The 27,622-nt window shown below is 42.1% G+C and overlaps 1 protein-coding gene across 9 annotated transcripts in view; it reads left to right on the forward strand.

Annotated features, from left to right (window-relative positions):
• The window catches only part of LOC138808156 (endogenous retrovirus group K member 18 Env polyprotein-like), a 48,290-nt gene extending 29,101 nt beyond the window's left edge, over nucleotides 1–19,189 (forward strand). For 5 of the 9 annotated variants that reach the window (XM_069994107.1, XM_069994104.1, XM_069994106.1 and 2 more), the window contains 3 exons: nucleotides 4,839–4,923; nucleotides 8,390–8,610; nucleotides 9,697–11,651. In XM_069994107.1, coding sequence (XP_069850208.1) covers nucleotides 4,856–4,923; nucleotides 8,390–8,610; nucleotides 9,697–9,992 — 585 coding nt within the window. In that variant the 5' untranslated portion in view covers nucleotides 4,839–4,855 and the 3' untranslated portion in view covers nucleotides 9,993–11,651. Of the gene's footprint in view, nucleotides 1–4,838; nucleotides 4,928–8,389; nucleotides 11,652–17,734 lie in introns of those variants that run through there. The other 4 variants (XR_011366430.1, XR_011366428.1, XR_011366427.1 and 1 more) reach the window with 4 other exon arrangements.
• The last annotated feature ends 8,433 nt before the right edge of the window (nucleotides 19,190–27,622 follow it).

Genomic DNA, 27,622 nt, shown 5'->3' on the forward strand with positions numbered 1-27,622 from the left:
TCCTTTTTGCTTCTTTCTTGGTGGTTAATTTGAGAGAATTGTCTCATAAAAAATCTTGGCACTACTCAGGAGGTTGAAATCTGAGGATTGTGGTTTCAAGCCAGTCCTGACAAGAAAATCCAAAACACCCTTTTCTTTTTCTTTTTGTTGTTGTTGTTGTAATGACAAAGGTGAGGTGCAGTGGATTTGCAGTTTCATTAACAGGTAAAAAGGATGTTTGTTTTTGAGCAATAGCCTCCCAAAGTACACTGCCTCCTGACTAGGGATGGTCCACTGATGGTTAGAATGACTTGTCTTCCTTCTATGACCCTATTACCCTGGTAACCGATTGTTTACAAAGATGTGATCCTGACTCCTTAGCAACATGAGAAGGGATAATATCATTCCTAGGTTGGGATGAAAACCAAGTGGATCCCCCCATTTGGTGTGCTGCCTCGCTCTGGGGGGCCAGGATGATAGTGCACCCTTCTGTGAAGAAGGAAAATGACTTGAACAATTCTGTACTCTTTGTTCATTTCTGACAGATGAGGGCTGTAGATATATTCATGGACTCATCTAGGGACAAGCAGGGAATTTTCTAGGATCTCCATTGTGTCTAGGAAGGAAGGGCCTCAGGTTTTGCTGCAGAGAGATGCATCCTACAGTGCGGTTGCAGCAGCCCTGGCTTGCTCCAATGCCAGTGATTTCCCAGATCAGCAATATACCTGGACCCAGGAAATGGCACCTTGTGCAGATGAAATAACTCTCAGGACATCTGTCCTGATGACCACGGAAGCCTATGCCAGTGCAAGCGACGGTGACACAATGCTGCTCATGTGGCTAGGAGTATGGAAGTGGCACTGGTGTGGATTAGAGGTGTTGGGTAGCACACGTGGTGGATGCTTTCTGCTCTGCCCACCACATGACTAAAGGCAATGCTGGATTCTCTCTGAATTTAACTGGGGTCTGGGGGACTGTGGATTTTCTGGGATGCCAAAGCCCCCAGGGGGACATAGGTTGAGCTGGACTAGGTGAAAGGGAGTGAAGGAAACCTCCAGAAAAAAGGAAGTCTTGATTCTCTTTAAAAGTTCCTTTAATGCTTAAATTTTAATCAAAATGGGAAATAAATGGAAAAAGTGATTCTAGATCTCAGTTTCCTGAATATGTGTGACACTAGTACCCAGCTCACTCTTTTGTATCTATTGAGTTTATTAGGTTCTAGACACTGTAGCAAGGAAAAAAAGAAAAGCTTTGTTTTGAAGGTCTATGCCTTTGTGTGTGGGGTTGGGGGAGGGTAGAGAATGTATACACATAAATATGTTTAAATATATGATGGAAAAAATATATTGAGTGATGTGCTAGGGAGGAATGCTAGCAATTTGCAGTGATGTATGAGTTCAGAAAAGCCTCATATGGTAAATGACTTAGAAGAGATCAAGGCAACTCATCCAGGCCCCAGAATCAGGTAGATTCATGAGCTCGAAGTATGAGCACCTACACCTGGGCCCCCTCCCATTTCTGGAGTTCCCTCCATACAACTGACCCCTCCCTCTCTCTGCCCAGACCCACCTGGACTCCCATCTACCTCACTTCCTTTTCCCTCAGATCCTCATGCTACCAGGATAGTGATGGAGGTCATGTGCTCCCTCTTGGGGGAAATATGGGTCCTCTAAAAAACCTTGTAATAATCTTTCTCCTTTGCCTTCCTGCTTCTGCATGGTCCCCTTGCATGGATTTTTTCTAATCCTCTTACATTGGTCGCCCCTGTGGGGATGGGCTCCCCAGTGGGTTTGATCCTCCCTCCACTTCGGAAGGAGGTTCAACCAGCTTCCCTGGGACCCATCCTGAGATCCTATATGCCAGTCACCAGAGGATCACAAAGGTAACTTTCTCCTGACTGAGCGCTCTACCAGCCTATCCAACACTGCTAATTAAATCCCACTCCAGGGTAAGTGACCAGTTTATCTGAGGTCTGGGTTTCTGATTCTGATATCTCAGTGGTAAGGCCACCTGGGCCTCTGTGACTTACCGAGCCCCCCTTCCCCTCATCAGAGCCAAACCTTAGCCAAGTGCCAGGGGCCTACCTTGGCCCAAGGAACCCTCCTCCATGGCCCAAGGAATGCAAATGGACAAACATGAAGACATTCTCCACTGGCAAGGCCACCACCCCCTTTAGGAGCCAACCTGTACTGTGGAGAACACTCTAATATAGACCCGTGGAATCAGGTCCCTTACCATGGGTAGGACACTAAATTTCTTTACATTAAGGTCACCTGGGCCTTGGAGGGCTGCTGAGCCCTTCAATCAAATTTTGCCCCAAATTTAAAACTCCACTTCTGTGAGTGCTTGGGCAGATAGCTCTGGCTCTCTCTCTCTCCCTCTCTCCCTCTCTTCCTCTCTCCCTCTCCCTCTCCCTCTTTCCCTCTCCCTTGTAACTGAAGGTAAAAGTATGGATGAGTTTAAGTTTAAACTCCTCCTCTGTGCCTTTGCAGTTTCCCCTCCTCTGCAGTCTCCCCTGTGAGGCCCTCCCCTCTTTTGCGGCCTCCCCCACAAGGCACTCTCACTTCTGTGGCCTCCCCACAATGCACTCTCACTTCTGCGGCCTCCCAGTGAGGTACACCCCTTTTTGCAGCCTCTTCTGTGAGGCCCCCTCCCCTGAAGGACTTCATCTGTGAGGTCCCCACTGCTCTGCGGGACCCCTCCTCTGCCTTTGTAGTGGGGGTGGAAGCTGAAGCCCCAGTTTTGCCAGAAACAATGCATAAAGCATAAAGTGACTCCATTTAGGGTAGCATCTCTTACTCTTTTCCATGGTTTTCCATGGTCAGGACTGACTTTGTCCTGGCCATTGTCTCAACATCCATTCCTGGGATAGCTTGTCCCGGTTGGCATTTACAGTTTGGACTCAAGGCCTGGGCACTGTCCCTGAGTCCTTCTGTTCCAGGCTAATGCTCTACTACTTAGAGTCACAATGCCACTTTCAGCCTTTGGCTGGATAGTCCTGGTTCTGTGCTGATTAGTAGGGAGATGGAGTTTTAGAAGGATTTTTTTTTGTGTGCCCAGGATGGCTTTGAACTTTCTTACAAAAGCTCTTTTTATTTCCAGTTAAAGCAACAAGGAGATCAATGAAATGGAGGTTACCTATAACTTGTTCACAATTGACTAACAATTACTTGTCAGAGATTTTTAAAAGAAAGCCCAGTAGATGCTTTTAACCTGAGACTGATTGGCACTCTATGACCCACTGCCTCTGGGTAGCCTGCTTAAAGTGGCTTATAGACAACATTTAACCTATAACAAATGTACAGGCCTTTTCTTGGGCTACAGCAGCATAGCCTGTTTAACACCCTGGTTTATAAAAGCATTTTCTGTCTGGCAGAGGAATGCCTACCTATGTAGGCCTTTAGACAGATCTCAATAGGAACATAATCTCAGCTCTACAAGCTTTTCAACAGATGAATTTAACCAGCTCAAAAGTTACTGCCAATTAGGACTTTGAGGAGATACAGGGGTTTTGGGATTTACATTCTACAATCTTAGCTTTTATTACCCACTATCACAGATCTCTGGAAAGTTTTGCCCAGTTAGACCAACATGGGTGATAGGCATGTTTACAAACTTATCTTTCTATGACCTTCTGGCTTGATCAATTTTTTGGAGGACCAAGCTCAAGTAACTCAGGACCTGATACCACTTTTGTCATCCAAACATTTGTTTGTAATTGCCTCTGGATGTTTTAACATTGTCAGGGTCCCTGGAGTGCCTTTCTTATGTTGGGATAAATACATCTTTGGCACTTTCCTTGGTCAGTCGCTGGACTTGAACTCAGGGTTTGAGTGCTGTCCCTCAGCTCTCCAGCTCAGGACTAGCACTTGGCCACTTTAAACTCCAAAACAACTCAGCTTTGAGCACTCTGTTGGCAGATTAGAGATGACAATCTCACAGGGACTTTAGTCTGCCTGTGCCTGGACTGGCTTCAAACTGCAGATCAATGAGTTTTTTTTTTTTTTTTTTTTTTTTACAAACAGTCACTTTTACTCCAATTAAAAGCAACAAAGATGGTCATTGGAAGTAGTTTTTTTTTTTTTTTTTTTTTTTTTTTTTTTTTTTTTTTGTCGGTCATGGGGCTTGAACTCTGGGCCTGGGCGCTGTCCCTCAGCTCTTCAGCTCAAGGCGAGCGCTCTACCACTTGAGCTACAGAGCCACTTCCGGTTTTCTGGTGGTTTATTGGAGATAGGAGTCTCACGGTCTTTCCTGCCCGGGCTGGCTTTGAACCGTGATCCTCAGATCTCAGCCTCCTGAGTAGCTAGGATTACAGGCGTGAGCCACCAGCGCCCGGCTGGAAGTAGTTTTATAAGCATGGTTTTACTTATTAAATTACATTTGACAAACTTGTCCTATCTTTTACTGTGGGCCTTCCGGCAACTGTTACAAAAAATTTTAGGGGCAAACTAGAATAATCCTATTTCTTTTTACTTTGAAATAAACCTTTAGGAAAATTTTATCTTTTAAACTTGTCTGGGAGGCCAGCCACTCCCCACAACTTCTCAAATTTTTGCAAGGGGGATGTCATTTTAAATCCTTTTTGTAAAGTTATTTTAATTTGCATTTAAATGCATCATTGAAACACTGGGCTGTATATTCTTTGCCTGTAGGCTGTCCTGTGGGCAGTGAATAGAAAGAGTGGCCATATTTTTTTTCTGCAGTCTTTGTTACCTTTAGGAATTTACCTCCAATTGTAAAATAGTATAGAAATCAATTTCTATCCTTTGCTCATACACCCCGTATGGTCTAACTTCTGGCGATGAACATTTACAGAACCAAATATCTAATGTGTCTTGTGTTTTACCCTTAATTAACAGGCTTTTGGTCATGTGAGATGAAGCAAGGCCAGAGTCTGAGAGAGACTGTGGCATCTCCCAACATGTATGGACTGTTGCACCTCCTGTTGGTAACCTGCAATATTTCTACATATACTGGTTAGAGACCTGGTTTACACTGGCTTTTGCAGGCTGGTGCCACTGGTTTAGGCAGCTGTGACTGGGCATAGTCACTCTGGTCCCTTGATCTTAATTGAAGTTGATCGGCACACAGGGGAGAAAACAGAGAATGAAACCCTTAGCTTTAGTTTACTAGCCATGGTCAGTGAACAATAGTTAACTCTTAGCATAAATGGACATAGGAATGACATAATTCACAGCAAACTTAGTTACCAATTTCATTTACTTTGTAAAGGACATTGTCTTTTTTAAGTCCTTTTCCAAGGTCTTTTAAAACTGCCTGTTTTTTCTTTGGCTTAGTCAGGTCACAAAGTTTTAAAGCAATTTAGATTAATTCACAGCTTCCATTGACAAAGATTTTTAGTAGGCAGAGTAACCTTGAAACCATAATCACTTACATATAGTCAAATAAGACACAGACAGACATGTTTGTGCACAGATTATAGAGCGTGCTTAGATTTTAAAATAGACTTTTAAAGTTTTGAAATTTTAGTGGAACTAATTTTCTAATTATGATGGAACCATGTGGTCATTTTAAAATACAAAACTTTGCCAACAAGAAACCTAGTGAACAGGAGGCAATAGGAACATACACTTGGCCTAGCATAATGGCACCACAGGACAGGGGAGGAGGAAGGGGTAGTACTAAGCTGAAGTACCAAGATGCCAATTTGGCACATCCACCACTTGCTCAATGCTAGAGAGAAGATTAATACACTTTTGGTAATATCCAAACTTGTTGGCCTTTATTTCAGGGAGTTTAGACTTAAACTCACCCATTTTCTATCTAATGAGTAGAAACAAGCAATTACTGGTTACATTCTTCCAGGGCTTAACCAAAGCGTTTAGCATATGAAATACTTGTGAAAGAGGTTACAAGCAGGTAATTTTGGCAAGAGGCAGAGTTTAAGGGGAGGGAGAGAGAGAGAGAGAGAGAGAGCTACTTGCTCAAGCACTCTCAGAAGTGGAGTTTTAAATGTGGGGCCAAATTTAATGATGGGGACTCAACAGCCCTCCAAGGCCAGGTGGCCTTAATGTAAAGAAATTTAGTGTCCTTCCCATGGTAAGTGACCTGAAGCCATGTGCCTAGAGTAGAGTGTCCTCTGCAGTGCAGGTTGGCTCCTAAATAGGTGGTGGCCCCACCAGTGGAGACTGTCCTTATGTTGGTCCAAGGTGGGTCCTTGGGCCATGGTAGGCCTCTAGTGGCTAATTCCAGCACTTGGCCAAGTTTTTGGTCAGATGGTGAGGGTGGGGCTCAGTTAGCCCAGAAAGGCTCAGGTGGCCTTACCACTGATATTGGAATCAGAAACCCTGACCTCAGACAAACTTGTCACTTACCCTGGAGTGGGAATTAATTAGTGGGGCTGGATGGGCTGGTAGAGCACTCAGTCAGGAGAAAGTTACCTTGATGGTCCTCTGGTGACTGGAGTGAAGGATCTCAGAATAGGTCCCAGGGCAGCTGTTTGAACTCCCTTCTGAAGTGCAGGGGGAGCAAATGCACTGGGGAACCTATCCCAGTATGGAGCCACCAGTGAAAGAGGATCAGACACATCCATCCTATGGGACCATGCAGAGGCAGGCAGGCAAAGGAGAAAGATTATTACAAGGTTTATTAGAGGAGCCATATTTCCCCCAAGAGGGAGCACATGACCTCCATCATCATCCTGGTAGCAGAAGTATCTGAGAGAAAAGGAAGTGAGGTAGATGGGAGTTCAGGTGGGTCTGGGTGGAGAGAGGGAGAGACCAGTTGTATGGAGGGAACTCCAGAAATGGGAGGGGGCCCAGATGAGGGTGGAGCTGAGGACCAAAGGTGAGCGATCTACAAACTGCAGTTCAAAGCCAGTCCAGGCAGAGAAAGATTATCATCTCTAACTAGCCAGCAGAGTGCCAAAAAAGCGGGCAGAGTTGCTTTGGAGTCCGAAGTGGCAAAGTGCAATCCTTGCACTGGAGAGCTGAAAAACAGCACTCAGGCACTAAGTTCAAGTCCAGTGACCAAGGGAAATGTCAAGGTTGCGTTTACCCTAACATAGAAAGAGGCACTCCTGGGACTTTGGCAATAATGTTTGGCTCTTCTAAAATTGATCAGAGCTGGAGGTCATGGCAAGCTACTTTATAAGCATGCATAACTGGGCAAGAACTTGTCAACCATTTGTAATAGTTGGCTGTAAAAGGCTGAGGTTGTGAATTGTGGGGAATAGCTTAAATCCAAACTGCTCTGTATGTGCTTAAAACCCTAATTGGCAGTAAATTCTGGGCTGACACTAACCAAATAAATTTGTTTAAGAATAAAATATGAAATTGTTAGGACCAGATCAAAAGTAAAGAGATAGGGTATTAATCAGAACAAAGAAGGAGAAAATTCAAATTTAACTGAGACAAATAAGTCCCAGGTAAGCAGAGAAACATTGGTATAAACACCAAAATAAAACAAAATTGTGGTCTGATAATTACTAAAAAGATCATTTATATCAGGATTTAGACCAAATGTTAAATTTTCAAAGATAAGGGCTTAAGTAGAGAGTTAAGCACCAGGAGCTACACTAAACATCTGTATTCCAAAGGATGGCCTGCCTGTCCCACCTAGGCTATTTGAGGAGCTAAACAATGCTTTCGCCCATTTGGGGAGGTAATGTTTTCCTAGGATTTCAAGGTAAGACTTGTCCCACCTCCAGGCCTTGAAGCTGGGTGCAATGCCCCCATCTCCAGCCTAGATACCAGGATGTCTACAGGCAGTTGTGTGGACTCAACCACCCTATTTGCCTTGATGCAATTTGTAATCACTAACTGTTAGGTCTGCTTTTATAACTTGTTTGTCAATTACAAAACTGCCACTGAACACCTACAAGTGGAACTTCTTATGGAGCTTACCTTTAAACATCCTAGACTATTTAAATCTTTTACAAACCAAAGTACTAAACAGGCTATGCTGCTATAGCCGCCCCCCAAAGGGTCCATACAGTTATGAAAAGTTAAAAAATTATGCCTAAACTCTAGTTTGGAATAAAATGTAATTAGTTAAAAGTTGTCACCTTGACAAACTACCCCACACCATATTCTAAAAGCCAGTGTACAATCAGAAAAATATTAGGGGAGTTTACTAAAGTTAGTCCCTAGGTAAAACTTCTTTAATGAACCTGTGTAGACTAATGCCAACTGTTTACACACCCATAAAACATTTAAGCTTCAATTATTAAAAAAACAAAAAAGGGGAATCCCCAAGGGAACTTTTGCCTTAACCTTATTTACTCTAAATTTTTAAAATTTCACTCAAAGTGATCCTTTCACTAAAGCTGAAAAGCATTTTATCCCTCTAGCACCACCTCACTATCTATTCCCATATGGTTTAAAAAATTTAATCAATGAAGAATAAGACTAATGCCCCATAAGTGAAAATAGCGTTTCTATCATTCCAGATGGATCTACTGGCAACATCTGGGTCCCTTTTTGACTCATCCGACCTCCAGAGAAGCAAAAACAACACAACACAACCCTGAGGAAGAACATCTAGTACGCAGATTTGCAGACCTAAGGTTGAAGTCTGGAGGAAGCCATCATCCTTATCTTAAGAAAACCAGCTTGACCCCAGCAACATGGGGTCAGAATAAGGTGTTGACACAAGACCGAAGCCACCCTGGTCAGTACAAAAACCCCTAGAATACCTGAATATCTGTTTTGGCCATGATTGCACTGCTTGTGAATACTTCTGCAGTGAGTAGTGAACATGCATATTGGGCCTATGTCACTCACCGACCATTGTTAAAATTAGTGGATTAGCTAGACCAAGGTCCGGTGGCGTATACAAATGACAGCATGTATTTTCCTCCACCATGGGATCATGCAGACCCTACTCATCCAGGTGAGGAAGGCATACCTTATATTATTTCCTTAGGATTTGAGTCTTTACCACTGTGTTTAGGGACATCACCTTGCTTACCAACCAGAAGACAGGTATGGGCATACATCTTGCCTGATGATAAAATCAACAATCATATGGGGCTATTCAGCACAATTTCCTTAAATTTTATTGGTAAGGATCATTCTTATACAAATAAGACTGGGCGACCACCTAACCTAGTATGCCAGGACATTAATTATTGAATTTTGTTTATGTTTCTATTCAGTGGTCTCAGTGTCAAAACCCTAGAGGAAAGATTATACAGCATAATGATAACATCTCATTTATAGATTGAGGTCCTCATGGATGTTTCATTGCCAATTATTCTGAAAAGCATGTTGGTGATTGGTATACTAATAATTCTTCTGATGGTGACGTCTATACAATGGAGTTATAAATCATGTAGAACCCATTGGCTTGCTCACCTGACATGATGGAGGCCTTGTGCCTCGTAGGCCACATATAAACTTCAGGGGACACTTAGGGCCTGAGCAGTGGCATTTATAAAACTTGCCACCCAATTTTATACAACTCAGAATTGGATTGGTCACTTTACTAGGGCCCATGAGGCAAATTATACATTTTACAGGAACCATTCTTTTACTGTACAGGGTTGTATTAAACTTTCCTATGTCCTAGCCCACAGGGACAGTGTCAATCAATGAGAACCCACGCAGCCTGGACTCTTTACATGCTTAAATCATACTATTTCTTTTAATATGCCTTCTCAGTCTCTCCTGATATTAAGATCTCGCTTAGGGGTCTGGGTGCCTGTTAACCTCACCCGACCTTGGCAGGAGAGCCCCACTGTTGGTTTGTTGACAGGAGTCTTCCAGCAACTGCTGAAGAGAACTAGGAGATTCCTGGGTCTGAGTGTAGCTGTGATCCTTGAAATGACTGCTATCACCATGACTGCTGCGACTGCCGGAGTGGCCCTGCATTCCTCCATCCAAACCAAGGACTTTGTAGAGAAGTGGCTGGACTGTCACCAGCTATGGACTCATCAGCACAATATTAAACAGGACATTGATTCCCGTCTGAACACCCTGCAACACACGGTGCAGTGGATGGGAGACCAGATAATTGATCTGCAGAAACAGCTAACCTTCAAGTGTGATTAGAGCTCAATAAACTGTGCATCACTCCTACTTGATTCAACACTTCTAACATTACTTGGCAGGGACTTCACTACCACCTGCCAGTCTTGCAAGGAAATTTGACTTGGGACATCCACTAGTTACAGCAGGAAGTCATTGAGACTTTCTTGGCACAACTCCCTGGGGTGGGATATGAAGGTCTGGCTGAGGGAATTGCATCTGTGCTAAACCAATTGGACCCTCGAACCTGGTGGCACAGTTTTACCCATAGTGTTTCTACAGGATTGATTGCATTATGTCTTGTCAAGATATTGCTGTCTACATTCCAAAATAGTTTCTGCAAATCCCTTCTGCAAAGGATCTCTTGCTTACGGTTGTACTTAAAAAACAAAAAAGGGGGGAGATGTCAGAGGCATCAACCGGCATAACCCCATCTGTTGCTGTTTCCACAACGGGATCTGGGAACACGATGTGTGGTATAGGCAAGAAGGGACTACACCATGTGGGTATAGACAAAATTTATTGGAACATCACATGCTTATATACAGCACACAAGCAGGAGAAGTAAATCTTCAGTCAGGGGCAGAGAGTTAAACAGTTTTATGGGAGCACAGACAATGAGAGTTTAAACAGAAAAAGCTAATCCTTGTCAACAAATGTGGAGCAGTTCCACTAAACAAGGTTGTAAAAGTAGGTAAAGCACAGGTGATTTACACATGGGGGGGTGGGTCTCCAGGCATTGTTCTACGTGGTTAAGTAGATGAAGCACGAATGGTACTTTGAGCAAACCATTACCTGAGTCTTGCACCGGGGCAGAACCTTTGCCCAGCATGGAGGAAAGGGTGTCCCTTCCTCCCCGAGAAGAATTGGTAGTGGTCCTGTGGCTCAGGTGGTAGGGCACTTGCTTTCAGCTGAAGAGCTGAGGGACAGCGTCCAGGCCCAGAGTTCAAGCCCCACAACCAACAAAAATAAATAAATTGGAAGGAAGGGATGCATGTCTGTATGCACCCTCAGGGCACACAGGTGCTCAAATGGGGTTTTGCAGGCCTATGCCTCCAACACCCATATGAACCCCTCTCCTTCTGCTCCCACTCCAGCTCCCAGATCTTAGGCAGATTGGGTGGAAGGGGGCTGTGTCAGTCCTGGAGTTTTTCTCCACCTCTGGCTGTGCCTGAGCAGCTGCAGGAGCCCTGGCCCATGCTGCACGAGGCAGCAACAACTGCTGCAGTCGCTGCTGCAAGTTTGGCCATTTGGCTCCACTCCTGCCTGGTTGCCCTGACACTGGAGGAGTCTCGCTGGCTCCTTTGCTGTTTCACACTGCACCTCCAGCCTAGGGATGAGCCCAGGAAGCTCGGCGCTGGAGCCTTTGAGGCCTGAGGTCAGCCACTGGAGGGATTTGGAGGGGCTGCCCTGCCTGCAGGGTCTGGCCTGAGGAGCCTGTGCCCCAGTCATGGCTGCTTGCTGCTCAGAAGAAGCGGCGGTGGAGCTGGCCTGTAGCCGGCTTGCTTGCTCCCTCCGAGGCTCTTACAGTTGTGTTACTGGCAGAACAATATCCCAACTGCTCTAGTACTATTTTATTGTATTTTAAAAATAAAAGACTTCATGGGCCCCATAAGTGCTTTATGAAATATGACTGGCAGCCGCTATTTAAATAAATGTGAGAATTCAGGAGTTTTTCTTTTATCTTCCTAAGTGATTTTTTTTGTCTGTCTTGGGACTTGAACTCTTGGCCGGGGTACTGCTGTCCCTTAGCTCTTCAGCTAAAGGCTAGCACTCTACCACTTGAGCCACAGGACCACTTAGGTTTTCTGGTGGTTTATTGGAGATAAGAGTCTCATGGTCTTTCCTGCACTGGTTGGATTTGAATCTCGATCCTCAGATCTCAGCTTCCTGAGTGGCTAGGATTACAGGCAGGAGCCACTTGTGCCCAGCTCTAAGTGATCATTTTAAAGGCTAAGCATAATAGATCACTCCTGTAGTACCATCTACTTGGGAGGCATAGATTGAGAGGATTGCAATCCAAGATCAACCCAGGCAAAAAGTGAGATCTGATCACAATCATCAAGCTGGGCTGATTCCAATAATCTCAGCTAGATGGGAGGCTGGTCCTGGGATGGGAAGAAAACAGGATGCCCTAACTTAAAAACTAAAGTACAAAAAGGCCGTAGTGTGGATTAAGAGTTAAACACCTGCCTAAGCATGAAATCCTTTGTATAAACCCTAGTACTGAGAAAAGGAGGGAGGGAGGAAAGCAGGAAGGGATATAGGGGAGGGAGAGAGATGTTATTTCATTAATTTTACATTTTTCCTAACACCATTCATTTTGAGTTTCTTTTGCTCAAGACTAGCACTCTGCCACTCAAGCCTCAGTACCACTTCCAGCCTTTCTCTTTATGTGGTACTGAGGAACCAAACCCAGGACTTCATGTATGTGCTAGGCCAGCACTCTATTACTAAGCCACATTCCCAGTCCTTCTTTTATTTTGTAAGATGAGCTTTGGTTTTGTGTTCTTCTCTTGGCATGGAACTTAGGCTAGTCTCAACCTAACTTCTGACTCAGCCTCCTAAATTCAGAGATTGCAAACATAGATCACCATACTCAGCTCAGGATTCCTTTGAGAGAATCATCTTTTCAGAGACAGAGTTATTCTGTCTTCCTTGGATTGGATGGCCTTTTGCTTTTGGCATTGTGTTAATCCCATTTCTTGTCTTGATATATTTCTCCTTCTAGATCAATAGAAAATTTTCAGCTTCCCAACTTGAAGCCTATTGGTCTCATCCAATAATATCACAAAATTGGTGAATACCATTACCTGGCATCATGGGCATGCCAGCCAGCTAAAACTCAGCTATCAGATGGGCTTGGGCTTCAACAATGCAGGCATTTCTCTGCATAATCTGAAAACTGTCATAGATAATGTTGGTTTATTCCATCCTGTTTTCAGCTGCTTGCCATTCTGAGCTTTGTATGTTTTTGCTTTCTTTTATTTATTTATTTATTTATTTTTGAGTCATAGGCCTTGATCTCTGGGCTTGGCTTGGGTGATGTCCCTGAGCTTTTCAACTCAAGGCTAGCACTCTACGACTTGAGCCACAGAGCCACTTCTGGTTTTCTGGTGGTTTATTGGAGATAGGAGTCTCACGGACTTTCCTCCCTGGGCTGGCTTTGAACCACGATCCTCAGATCTCAGACTTCTAAGTAGCTAGGATTACAGGTGTGAGCCACCTGTACCCGGCCCTGACTGAATCTTGAAAAGAGAAGACAGGAATAGGTCAAGAGACACACATTATCAAAATGGGGATGGGAGGGATCGAGAGTCCTGACTGAGCAGTGGATCCATATAAAGTCTGATCAGACTTACTCCAAACATGAAGGAACATCTTCAGTCTGGATGTTGGATGCCTCTAAACATTGTCAGGGACATGAAAGGAGCAGGGTTGGGTTGAAGGTTTAGGGAGCACTGTGGGATGAAGTGTCATTAAAAACTCAGCTCTGGGGCTGGGAAGTTGGCTCAGTGGTAGAGCTCTTGCCTTGCATGCCTGAGTCCCGGGGGTTCGATTCTTCAGCACCATATAAGCAAAATGGAAAGCCGGAAGTGGCGCTTTGGCTCAAGTGGTAGAGCACTATCCTTGAGCTGAAGAGCTGAGGGACAGGGCACAGGCCCAGAGTTCAGGCCCCACAACCGGACCCTCCCCCCAAAAAATAAAACTCTCAGTTCTGACAGCACAGATCAAGTGTATGTCTTGGGAGTCCCCTGTTGTGCTGTGGCAATGCTCTTCCTGTGTATGTCTGCCTAGAGGGGGAGGTGTTTGCTCCTCATTTGTCATTAATTCTAGAGGACAGAGGAGCCCCATGAGTCCAGTAAACAGATGCTTTCTGGCAGCTTCTCACAGTGTTTCCTCCAGGCAGCACCATGCTCTTTACTTGCTCTGATGAGGCAGCTGCATATGGGTCTGCAGGAATTTCTTGTCAAGAAATTAGAGAGTCATTCATTCATTACTCTATAACAAAGAGTGGCAATGCCTAACTATAGGTTGCTTTGTTATTCCAATGTGTGTGCTACTGGCACTGGCTTGTCTCTTCAGTCTGCACAGGCTCAGGACAATACTATAGTCAGCTCGGACACACCAGCTTACACCCAGTCACTACTCAGAATGTGATGTCAAAGCTACTCCTGGTAATAGATGACAAGGCTGTTTAAATCAGAATAAGATCACAGCAGAATGCACTACGATATCTTTTTGCTCCTCTGATTTTACAGCTTCTAAGCTAGTGTTTCCTGGCTTCCTATCCTTGTGGCATAGTATGAGAGCCATCTAGGTTGTTGCAATGCATCAGCCAGGAGAAGGGTGTCTATAGTCAGAGTATGACACAAAAAATAGCATCTGTGGTGAGGTTAGACTTGGTGTTGGATTATAATTAAGCTATTTCTGCAAAGCTGGGAAGCATGGAAATGGACTGCCATTGTGAAATGGACATGGGATAATTTAGGAGACAACAAGGATCTGAGTAGCTCTCACCTGTAATCCTAGCTACTCAGGATGCTGTGATCTGAGTACTGAGGTTCAGAGACAACCTAGGCACAAATATCAGATAGTTTCTTTCTTCCAATTAACTAGCAAAAATGAACTAGAGCTGTGGCTGAAGTACTAGCCATAAGAAAAAGAGCTAAGGGTCAGCACTGAACACATGCTAGCATGAAAAAAATGAGAAAGACATAAGAAGGGAAATTACAAGAAACTTACTGTGAACAATTAGACCTCTAATTATCTTTCTTTTTATTAGCAAGTATTGGTTGTACAAGAAGGAGGTTGTGACGTTCCCATACATGGATACAATGTATCACAGTCATACCCACTCCATCACCTACCCAGTCTTATTTCCAGTTAACACTAAAAAGCCAGAAGCAGTGAGGTAGCTCAAGTGGAAGAGTCCCAGCCTTGAGCAAAAATCTGAAGTGACATTACCAGGTCCTGAGTTGAAGCCCTAGTACAAGGACCACCACACCCAACAAAAATAAAATATTCCATGGGAATGAATGTAGATCTTGTAACATACAACTACAGAAAATAGTAATGTCTGGCATTGAGCTCCCTTAAATTATAAATAACATGAGGAAACAAAGGTCCAAAGTCTTTTTGAATAGCATTTTATTTTCTGAGGATAACAGAATAACAAGACATTGTTATTGTCTGTTCTGTCACATGGTGTTAGATATAAGTATGAGATACTCTGCAGGAAGAACCTCTGTGCAACTTCTGAGGAAACAGAAGTTGGCTGTTCTTTTAAGGGTGAAGGAAATACTTTGTATCTTTTGATGGTGGTGAATCTATGGGAAATCATCAACCTATTAAAAAAACTAGATATAGTTATAGAATTATATCATCTTATATTAAGAAAGGTCATTAAAGGCACTTTAAAACTAAACAAAGAGGGGCTGGGAAGGTGTCTGAATGGTAGAGTGCTTGCCTCACATGCATGAGGCCCTGGGTTCAATTCCTCAGAACCACATAAGCAGAAAAGCAGAAAGTGGTACTGTGGCTCAAGTGGTAGAGCACTAGCCTTGAGCTGAAAAGCTGAGGGACAGCTCCCAGGCCCTTTGTTCAGACCCCATGGCCAACAAAATACATACATACATACATACTTACATAAACTAAGAATAAGAACTTTAAGAGCGTAAACTAATAGAAATGGAATATAACTTAAATAGCAATCTACAAATTTATACTGTTAAATTCATTGAGTACTTAAACAAATGGGGAAATTCAATTCTTTCCCATAATAGATTGTTAACTGAAGAATATAATTTGAGTGAGGGAATTTTGTGTAGATGCCTATTACATATCATCTAATAGAAATGCCATGTAAGCCAGAACACAGAAGCCTCCCACAGGACATAGTGCTGTCTGAAAATGAACTCATGGAAAAATGGTACAAAACCTCGTTCAGAAGTCATACTAAAATTTTTCTGTGTATATGCTGATCCTGGGGTTAGAACTGAGGGCTTGGGTGCTGTCTTTGAGCTAATTTTGCTCAAGACTAGTGCTGTGCCACTTGAGTCACAGCACCACTTCCAGGAGTGTTTTAGTAGTTTTTTGGAGATGAGTCTCATGGACTTTCTTTCATGGGCTGGCTTCAAACATTGGTCTTCAGATCTCCACCTCCTGAGCAGCTAAGGCTATAGGCATGATCCAGCAGTGCTGGGCTCCAAACTGACAATTTTCTCTCAAGAAATATCACTTCACACTGAAATAGTGAATCCAAATAGCTCATAATGGAACAAGGAATAATATTTCCAGAGCAACCTATAGTGGATCTATTCGCATATACTGTGACAGATACCAAATGTTCCCAAATCAAATCTACCCTAACCATTTTTCTCTCATAGACCCTTCTTAAAGCAATTTCAGCAGGTTTTGTTAGTTTGTTTTGTGCTTATTCTAGGTCTTGAACTCGGGGCTTGAGTACCATATCTATGCTCCTTTTGCTTAATCTTAGCATGCTACCACATGAGCTACAACCCATTTCCTTTCTTTTGGTAGTTTTTTTTTTTTTTTTTTTTTTTTTTTTGTCTGTCGTGGGGCTTGAACTCTGGGCCTGGGCGCTGTCCCTCAGCTCTTCAGCTCAAGGCGAGCGCTCTACCACTTGAGCTACAGCGCCACTTCCGGTTTTCTGGTGGTTTTTATTGGAGATAGGAGTCTCACGGTCTCTCCTGCCCGGGCTGGCTTTGAACCGCGATCCTCAGATCTCAGCCTCCTGAGTAGCTAGGATTACAGGCGTGAGCCACCAGCGCCCGGCCTTTTGGTAGTTTTTTGGAGATAAGACTCACTGATTTTTCCTGCTTACAACCTTCTGAATAGATAGGATTAAAGTTGTGAGCCACTTTCCCCCACCTTCATTGTTTACTTTTGTAGGAGCACATAAAGTACTTCCACCACATTTGTCCATTTGCCCTTCCCTTCACAATGCTACCCCCACCAAAAACCTTATAATAGATTTCTTAATCCTTTGATTAAAGTAAACTAAGCAAAGAGACAATTAAAAATGATATGCTATGTCTTAGGTTGCCTTGATCTTAGCAGAGTATCACTTCAAGTTAAAACTGATTAACAAAAATTGAAGAAAAATACCGAGGAGACTCAAAATTGAACAAAGTAAATCCTAATCTTCAAGTTTCAGGTCTCCAAGTAAAAGGAAAGCAGAAACTGTTGTTGGGAGTTCCAGGTAACCAGTGAGGCTTGATAGTCAAAAGTGATGTGTGATCCTGAAGTCTGAGGGGAGTATGAGCAGTACTAATGTATAAGTGTTTAAAATCCCTCACTTCAATGGTTATGCTGGGGTGAAGTTGAGAATGTCCTTGTTCAAGGTTTTGGGTATCATCATATTTATGACTTCATGAAATCCCATAACATCATGATGCCTCTTCCTGAAAATTCATTGAGTAATCCTAGCTACTCAGAAGGCTGAGATCTGAGCATCATGGTTTAGTTATCTCCAATTAATCACCAAAAAGATGGAAGTGGAACTGCAGCTCAAGTGGAAAATCACTAACCTTGAGGGGGAAAAAAAGCAAACAAGAACAGATTCTAAGCCCTGAGTTCAAGTCCTAGCAGTGGGGATGGGGAGAGTTTGATTGAGAAGGAAGACAAAAGACAGTCAAAGCCAAGAGTAAAGTAGGCCCTAAAAGTTCAGAGATTACAACCTAGAATGCCTTTAACCAAGGATGCTTGTCTTAGTTGGGTTTTTCTTATTGTGATTTTTATAGGCAAACAGCATTGAATTGGAGAAAAAATAGCTTTCTCAACCTAAACCAAATATCAAAATGAAGAAAAAGTCTATCTTGTGCAAGCCTATAAAGCAGGAGTTACTGGAGGGGAATGAAGAAAGCCTAAAGAAGAGCTCAGCATCCCAGAGAATGGTGTGTCAGACCAGGAAAGCAAAGAGGAGGACCAGGAGCCAGAATCATCATGTGACCTCAACTCTGTGGATATGTGCAGAGTCATGTGTTCACTCACTAACTCTTAGGATTTTGTCATGGCTAGGACACTAAACTCGCTCCTTACTCAAATTTTCCCTTTCATCTGCTTGATCTCAAAACTTCTTAACTTGGGTGGCATTTTTTGTGCTTTTGAAAATTTTATTATTTCTCAAAAACAGCCTTTGAAGTGTTAAAAGGACATCTGGGTGAATAAAGTGGAAATATTCGAGTTTGGTTAAAAAAAAAATGAATGAACTGAGGCAGTTGGAAGACCATGGGAAGAGGTGTAATAAGAATAGTCTCTTACGTGGGAAAAGTCTTAGCAGTTTTACCTTCAGCTCCATCTGTAAGAAACCATTAACATTCTCTATTAGTAGAGTTATTATTTGTATAATTAAATTTGGAATTGGCACTTGATGATCCAAATATTAAGTACCATGTCCCCTGAGCAAAGTTTAGGTTGTTTGATATAAAGTTGAAGAGCCTACAAGTTTAAATTTTTCTTTAATATAATAAGTAACAGACTATTTTTCAAAATCTACTTGGTATGGCGAACTTGAATTGCTAGGCCTGGTAATACTTTTCATTGTAGGAACAACTAGTTTTTCTACATAGCTCTTACCCTATACCCTGATGCCCTACTCTGCTTTGTTAGCCTTGTCCAGTACTTTGGGATGTAGTCCTTTGGTTTATTTTTATCATTCTAAAGCTAGTCTCTATCATCATAGATATGTCAGAATTGGCATGTTGGTCTAAATATCTGGTAATAAATCTATTTCTTCCACTGTTAACCCCACAGACATCTTTAGGTAGAAAAATGTTGTTTCCTGCTCTTTGCCTTAGCACCATCTTCCTAGAAAAAACAGCACCATGAGAGCCAAGTAGAGGAAGCGAATGCGCAGGCTGAAGGGCAAAAGAAGAAAGATGAGGCAGAGGTCTAAGTAAACCAGTTTGTGCACCCATCAAGGCCAGAGGAGCAGGAGGAATAAGGAATGCCATAGGCTGGGACGCTGAGATGTTGGACTGCATGCCGCTGTGATTTCCCAGTGGATCCAGAACTTTCATTGCCAAGATCATCTCTGAAAGACACACCTTGCTCATAACCAAGCATCCCCTGATGATCCTGTGCCCCAGACCTGTGACATTCTGGACTAGTTCTGTTCATAGTTGTGGCCAAGTGTGACACATGTACAATAAACCATCTCTTTTGCTGTTGCAAGAAAAAAACAGAAAGAAAAATGTTGTTTCCTTATTGAAAATTCACCCATTTCAAATATTTTGTGGAAGTTTCTTTTTTGTTTATTGTTTTTTGTTTTTTGGATTTTGTTTTTTGTTTTGTCAGTCATGGAACTTTAATTCTGGGCCTAAGCACCGTCCCTCATTCTTCAGCTCAAGGCTAGCACTCTACTACTTGAGCCACAGTGCCACTTCTGGTTTTCTGAGTAGTTTATTGAGATAAGAGTCTCAGGGACTTTCCTGCCTGGGCTGGCTTTGAACCATGATCCTCAGATCTCAACCTCTTGAGTAGCTAGGATTGCAGGCTTGAGCCACCGGTATCTGGCTGGAAGATTTTTATATGTGGATTTATGGAGGGGTGTATTTGTTTTCTACTTTTCAAACCATTATTTAATGACCATTATTTTGGTATTGAGCAATTTTATTATTTTAATTTGGGGCATTGCTTTATTTTGTTATGTTTTTGCCCATAATGGTATTTGAAATCAGGGTCTCATACTCACCTTACTTGAACCACTGCTCAAGTCCAGCTCTTTGCTTGTTGAAGATGGAGTTGCAGACTTTTCTGCCTGGCCTGGCTTTGAATCACCATTCTCCAGATCTTAGCCTCCTAATTGAATTTTATGTGTTCAATAGTGTGGAATGTAAGCCAGGCATGGGAAGCTAACAACTATAATCCTAGCTACTCAGGAGACTGAGATGTGAAGTCAATCCCAAACATAAAAGTTCATAAGTCTCTCAACTCTAACAAACTTCTCAGAAAAGGCTAGAAGTGGTGCCATGACTCAGGTGGTAGAATGCTAGCTTTGAGCAGAAGAAGCTCAAGACAGCACCTAATCCCTGAGTTCAAGCCTCTGCCTGTTGGGGTGGGGGGCAGAAGATTGGGTTTCAAACAGTCAATTGGAAACTCTTCTTCCCAACATTTCATGACCAGTCTTCCCTCTCCTCCTTCATAAAGGCCACAGTATTACAGGTTTTCTACCAGAGTCATAGAAACTGGTAATATTAAGTGCTTTTTGTTTTACATTCAATTCACTTTGGAACTTTAAAAAACTTCTATAACTTATAATATTTATACTACTGAAAAATAACTGATTTTTTGAAAAGCATAGAAAAAAATCTTTGTCAAGGGTCCCAGTGGATACTAAGGAACATTATTGGGAAATTTTTACTTGGTTGCTTGTCTGTTGAATCATTTAAACACATGTGGAATTTGGGGTTTTTCAACATTTTACCACCAAATCTTCAACAAACTACGTTGCCTCATTGGATTTTGCTTCAAAAATTATAAAATATTTTGACATATTTTTGGTTTGGTCTTTTGGGGATTTTGGCTTTTGGAGTGCTAGTGGGCCAGTACGTAGGCTTGAATGGAGGTCTGGTATCTTGCTTAGATTATTTTGTTCAATGCAATCACTGTGTCATTTAAGTCAGATTTCCACTTCTGGTTTTTGCTACTTAATTGAAATAAGAATCTTGAGGATTTGTTTCCTTGGGTTGGCATCAAACTGTGATCTTCAGATCCCACCTTCATGAGCAGCTGAAATTACAAGTATGAGCCAAACCCTGGATATATTGTACTACCTATAAAACCAAAAGATGGACAAAATTCAGAAGCAAGTGTGTATGATATGTATTTTACATAATTATATAGACAAATGTAACCATGTAAGTGTGTGTGTGTGTGTGTGTGTGTGTGTGTGTGTGTGTGTGATTTTAAATGTGTAGAGGGAAATGAAGATGTATTGAGGAAAGATTTCACCTAGGTTTTTTCACAGACTGGGCTACAATACAGTCATCATCCCATCCATCTGCATCCTTACCTAAGATATGCACATCCTGTGGTGGTATCATGGTTATTTTTTGTGTGTGAGAGCCACTACTGAGGCTTGGATTCAGGGCCTGGATGGTGTCCCTTAACTTTTGTTGTTGTTGCAAGGCTGGTAGTCTGCCTTTTGAACCACAGCTCAGCTTTCTGTCTTTTGCTGGTTAATTGGAGGTAAGGGTCTTTTTGCATGGGTTGGCTTTGAACTGGGATCCTAAGATCTCAGCCTTCTGAGTAGCTAGGATTACAGGCTTGAGCCTCCAGTGTTTAGCTTTTCATTATTACTTTTACAACCTACATACTCATACACATCCCTTGCATCCAAAAATCTGACAGTTCAGGCTAACTGACAAGATGTGAGGAAAGATGGCTGAGTGGATAAGTTTCCAAATGGGCATCTAGCCATATTAATATCATTTTGGTAGGTAACTTACCCTTTAGTGAGCACATATTTCCTCTTTCATTCTTTCTTTAGAAGTCAGTGAAATGTTTTTGATATATCTTTCAAATATTATCTCCCAAACAGGAGATAATATTTTAATATATTTGACAATATTTCAGATGAGGGGTCTTGGTTGTCTGGAGCTCTGTGGGAAGAAGGCATCCAGCTGGGCTGTGGGCAAAGAGCTGATGTTTTCTATCTGCTGGTTGCAGAGAAAAAGGTTTTCTTCCTGGAAAGGCTTTGAATCCAAACCCTCTGCTTTCAGGCTTCTGAGGATTACAAGCATAAAGCACCACCAACTGGCTCATTTTAGAAGCCTTAGTTGCTTTTCATTCATCCCTTTTTTCCTGCAAGGTTGATCTAGGCAGCCTGGTTGTACCTCATGATAAAGTGATTTTTATAATACTTTGCCTCTGCCATTTCTGAAACTTATTTCCTCAGTACTGGGTATATGAAGTTGATCTAAACCCAGTAACATTTTCCTTCTGAGATGTTAGGTAGCTTATTTAAATCATTTATCCTTTCCTTTGGCAAAGCAATCAAGATGTTTCTGTAAAACCCAATTTCATGAGAGTATTATAGTTAGAAATTATCATATGCACACTTCAATATAGTCTATGCTTTATTGATTTATTGATTTATTTATTTAGGTCAGTCGTGGCACTTGAACTCTGGGCCTAAGCCCTTTCTTTCAGCTCTTCAGATCAAGGTTAGTGCTCCACCACTTTAGCTAGAGCACCACTTCCAGTTTTCTGATGGTTTATTGGAGATAAGAGTTTCACGGAGGGAGTTCCGGGAAGATGGCGGAGGAGAAGCTGGAATCTGAACAAGCTCTCGCATAGAAAGTAGGTTTAGAGTTCCAGTGAACAGTCCTAAGCCAGAGAATCACACCAAGTGTGCCATCACAGGACAGAGAGTTAGACAAGAGAGGGGAAGCCAAGGAAACGCATCAGCTGCCGCTCCGGCGGCGGGGTCACGGCGGCGACCACCGCCGCAGAGTCATACCTGAGACACAGAGAGTCGGGGACGAAGGAGCCAGACGCAGCGGACGAGCGGATTCTACTCAACACCAACAAGAACCGACAAGGAGCGAACATCTTCATCCTGCTGTTTGCAGACCAGAGACGACCCAGGATCCAAGACTCGGCGTGAGTACAAGCCCGATGTCCTCACTCCTCAGGGAGCAGAGGAGGGAAGGCCACCCCTCCCCCCCCCCCCCCCCCCCCCGCACCGGTGATCTCCATCTTGGATACCGACAAAGCTCGGAGGAGCTGCTAGCTCCAGCTCAGGCCTTGGAATAAAATGAGTCATTTAGCAGGTCACAAGAACTTAACGGCGAAGTGACCTGCCAGACTCAGCTCCATCCAGGGAAAAGTCACCCAGCTCAGGCGCCAGCCATCGGAGTGGCTTGCCTCACTGGGTAACCAGAGCCAGAGGCTGCCCCTCCCTCTAGCAGCCACAACAATCAATTGAAAAACAGAAACCCTGAGAATGGCTCCAGGCTGGGCACTGTGAGCTTTATCACAAAATAGCCCCAGGGAAAAGCTACTGTTTGTTGAAAGGCCTCAACTCTACCCAGAACCTAGCCTCATCACCACATCCCCCTCTTTTGTGACTCTCAAAGCAGAAAACTAACCTGGGAGGGGGATCTCAAAATCTTGGGTAAAGCAGAGCATTTTTCTGCCTCTTCCAACCAACCGACTTAAGAAACCAATCAAGCCACAGGACCACAAGCTGACCAGAGACTCCAACAAGAGACTGGTTGCAGACAAAAGGGAGATACAGGATTCTTCCCACTCCTCCCCCCCCCAAAAAAAAATCAAAAGACTTTTTTTCTTTTTTTCTTCTTCTTCTTCTTTTTTTCTTTTTTTTGCTTGTTTTTTGTTTTTTGTTACCTTATATATATATATATATATATATATATACATATATATATATATAAATTTTTTTCCCTCCTAAAACTTTTATTAATCTTTAATTTTTGCCTCTTCTGAAAAAATAATTGTTTTCCAGTAACTTTTTTTTTCTAATCTTATAATTTTTATTTTAGGAATACGTGAATGAGAGTTTTCCCTTCTTTTCTTGTCTTCTTTCTCTTTTTCTTTCTTTCTTAATTATCTTTTTGTTTTTTATCTAGCTCTACTGAACTTCTGATCTTTTCTTCTCCCTTTCCCATCCTTAAAGCTTTTCACATCTCCTCTATGTCCCTCCCCTTCTCTGAACATATTCACATTCCTCTCTAAATAGACGGTCTTTTAACCTCTATAATAACATTAATTTTTACGTTTCTATTCTTTTTCTGGTCTCTCTTTATTCCCCTTTCCGTCTCTTCTTTTTCTCTCTCTCTCTACTTGCATCCTACCCAACCCATTTCCTGCACTGTGATTAGGACATAGTTAACTCTCCCTGTGCTTCCCCACACCAATCTATTCCTATTTTTCACCCACATCTCTCCCCAATCCTAATAATTTCTGGTTTTCCAAATTCTTTTCTGGGGTTCGAAGTCCTTTAACATATAGTCGTTTGATATTGAATAGATGTATCTGTTGAACTAGATTGTATCTGTAGACTATTGACTGTACAAATGCAAACTTTGGTTGATGGTTGCCTTAAGATAGTGTTCTAGCACAAAACTGGTGCAATCTTTATCTCAAATGGGCCGAGTAAGCCAGAAAAACACAAGAAAAATGGCAAATTCGGGTATCTCACTTCCCAACCTTGATAAACAGGGATTAGAACAGATAAAGAATAATCCAGAGGAGAGTTCCCAAATAGCTCTACAAACACTAATAGCAAACATGATAAATGAGAAGTTTGACAATGTACAAAGGACTCTGTATGAGCGTGATAGGGAGAGAGAGGAGGCATCCCAGAAGTTTATACAGGAATATCATAAGCGTGAGGAAGCTTCTCAAATCTGATACAGGATTTGGGTGAACAACTTGAGAATACTCAAACAGAAAGGGAGGAATGGCATGAGCAGGCAGAGAACACTCAAAGAGAACTGCAGGAATCCCACAGAAGGGAGGAAACTAATCAAAGAGTAATTCACGAATTAAGAGACCAGGTAGAGAATACACAAAGATCACTAAAGGCATTCATGGAATCCATTAACAAAGAGCTGAAGGAAGTCAGGGAGACCACAAAGGGAATGCTGAATGGAACCCAACAGAAGGAATGGGAGTCCAAAGAAACCATAACCAATCAACTAAGTGATTTGAGAACAAACACTGAACACCAAATTAAGGAAGTAAAGAAATTCATACAAGACCTAAGACAGAGCTTCAACAAAGAACTTGAAGCCATCAAAGCTGACCAATTAGAAGGAAAAGAGATAAAAAACAAAGTAGAGAGTCTTGACAGCAGGTTAGACCATGCAGAAGATCGAATCTCAGGGATTGAAGACAGCCTAGATATTATAGAGAAAGAACATACAACCATCCAAGACAAGTCCAAGAAATATGATAGGTCTATCCAACACCTGGAAGACACCATCAGAAGGCCCAATCTAAGGATAATGGGTGTAGAGGAGCACCTAGAAACAGAAGTTAATGGTCTAGGAAATTTGTTTAACAGGATCCTAGCAGAGAACTTCCCAAACATGCAAAAAGATAGGCCTATTCAGATACAAGAAGCTTTTAGAACCCCAAATAGACCAGACCAGAATAGGACATCCCACCATCACATTATAATCCACACAGGATCAACCCAGACCAAGGAAAAGATCCTTAAAGCTGTCAAGGAGAAAAGGTTAATCACCTATAAAGGGAAACCAATTAGAATCACCTCAGATTTCTCAGCAGAGACAATCAAAGCAAGAAGAGCCTGGAACGACGTATGCCATGCCCTAAAAACAAACAACTATCAACCAAGAATACTGTACCCAGCTAAACTCTCCTTCATAACTGAAGGCCAAATAAAAACCTTCCATAGCAAAGAAAAATTGAAACAATACATCTCCACCAAACCAGCCCTGCAAAAGATTCTTAAAGATGTCCTACACATAGAAAACCAACAAGAACGCAACAAAGGCCAAGAAACTGCACCCAAACTGAGAATCCAAGAACCTTAGGAAGAACCCAGTTTTCACAGCCCCCAAGAAGGTGGATAACATGGCAAGAACTCCCAAATACCTCTCAGTCCTATCTCTTAACGTTAACGGACTGAACTCTCCAATTAAGCGACATAGACTGTCTAGTTGGATTAAAAAACAAGACCCTTCTATCTGCTGCCTGCAGGAGTCACATCTTGCCTGTAAAAACAAACATATTTTCAAGGTTAAAGGCTGGAACAAAATCTACCAAGCAAACGGCCCTCATAAACAGGCGGGAGTTGCAATCCTAATATCAGATAAAATAGACTTCAAATTAAAATTCGTGAGAAGAGATAAAGAAGGTCGCTACATAGTAATTAAAGGATCTCTCCTTCAGGAGGATATTACAATTCTAAATATCTATTCCCCAAACAATGGAGCACCCAAATTTATCAAAGAAACACTACTTTCCCTCAAATCCCATATAGATCCAAAGACATTAATTGTTGGGGATTTTAACACACCACTCTCCCCACTAGATAGATCAACTCGGCAAAAACTCAACAGAGAAACCGCAGATCTAAACAGCTGCATAGATCAACTAGACTTAACAGACATTTACCGAACATTTCACCCAGCAGCATCAGAATACACGTTCTTCTCAGCAGCACATGGAACGTTTTCTAAAATAGACCACATTTTAGGCCACAAAGCAAACTTGTCTAAATTCAGAAACATTGAAGTTATACCTTGCATTCTCTCTGACCACAAGGGAATAAAATTAGAATTCAACACCAAAAGCCACCAAAGAAAGTCCGGTATCACATGGAGGCTGAACAACACACTGCTGAATCATGAGTGGGTCATGGAAGAGATTAGAAAGGAAATTCAAATGTTGATGCTATTCAACAAAAATGAACACACAAATTACCAGCTCCTCTGGGACACAGCAAAGGCAGTACTCAGAGGCAAGTTTATAGCTCTGAGCTCCTACATCAACAAATTGGAGAGATCTGAAACCAACGATTTAATGACACATCTAAACCTCCTTGAAAAAGAGCAGCAAGATAAACCCCAATCCAGTAGACGGAAAGAAATAATCAAAATTAAATCAGAATTATATGAATTAGAATCCAAAAAAACTATAGAAAGAATCAACAAAACAAAGAGTTGGTTCTTCGAAAAACTTAACAAAATTGACAGACCCTTAGCAAACCTTATCAGAAAAAGGAGAGAACACACCCAAAGTAATAAACTCAGAGATGAGAATGGAAACATCACCACGGAAACAACCAAGATTCAGAACATTATAAGGGAATACTTCTCAAAACTTTATGCTAATAAGTTTGAGAACTTGACAGAAATGGACCTTTTCCTAGCAAATATTGACATGCCAAAACTAAACCAAGATGAGTTAAACCAGCTTAACAGGCCCATATCAAGCATTGAAATAGAAACAGCAATAAGAGACCTCCCAGCTAAGAAAAGTCCAGGACCAGATGGTTTTACAGCGGAATTTTACAAGGCCTTCAAAGCAGATCTCACACCAATACTCCTCCAACTCTTCAATGAAATTGAAAGAGAAAGCTCACTACCGAACACATTCTATGAAGCCATCATAACCCTCATCCCAAAACCAGGCAGGGACTCATCAAAGAAAGAGAACTATAGACCCATTTCTTTGATGAACATTGATGCAAAACTTCTCAACAAAATTTTGGCCAATCGACTTCAACAATTCATCCAAAAAATCATACACCACGATCAAACAGGATTCATTTCAGGGATGCAAAGCTGGTTCAATATACGCAAATCAATTAATATTATTCATCACATCAACAGGAGCAAGAATAAGAACCACATGGTTATCTCAATAGATGCAGAAAAAGCATTTGACAAGATCCAACACCCCTTTATGATGAAGGTTCTGGAAAAATTAGGAATCCATGGAACATTCCTCAATACAATAAAGGCTGTATATGACAAACCTACAGCCAGCATTATACTCAATGGTAAAAAACTAAAGCCATTTCCTCTTAACTCAGGAACAAGACAAGGATGCCCACTCTCTCCACTTCTCTTCAATCTAGTATTAGAATGCCTAGCTACAGCAATAAGACAAGATGCAGACATAAAGGG

This window comes from Dipodomys merriami, unplaced genomic scaffold (genome assembly GCF_024711535.1).
Source record: "Dipodomys merriami isolate MVZ:Mamm:240054 unplaced genomic scaffold, mDipMer1.0.p SCAF_443, whole genome shotgun sequence".
Lineage (NCBI taxonomy): Eukaryota > Metazoa > Chordata > Mammalia > Rodentia > Heteromyidae > Dipodomys > Dipodomys merriami.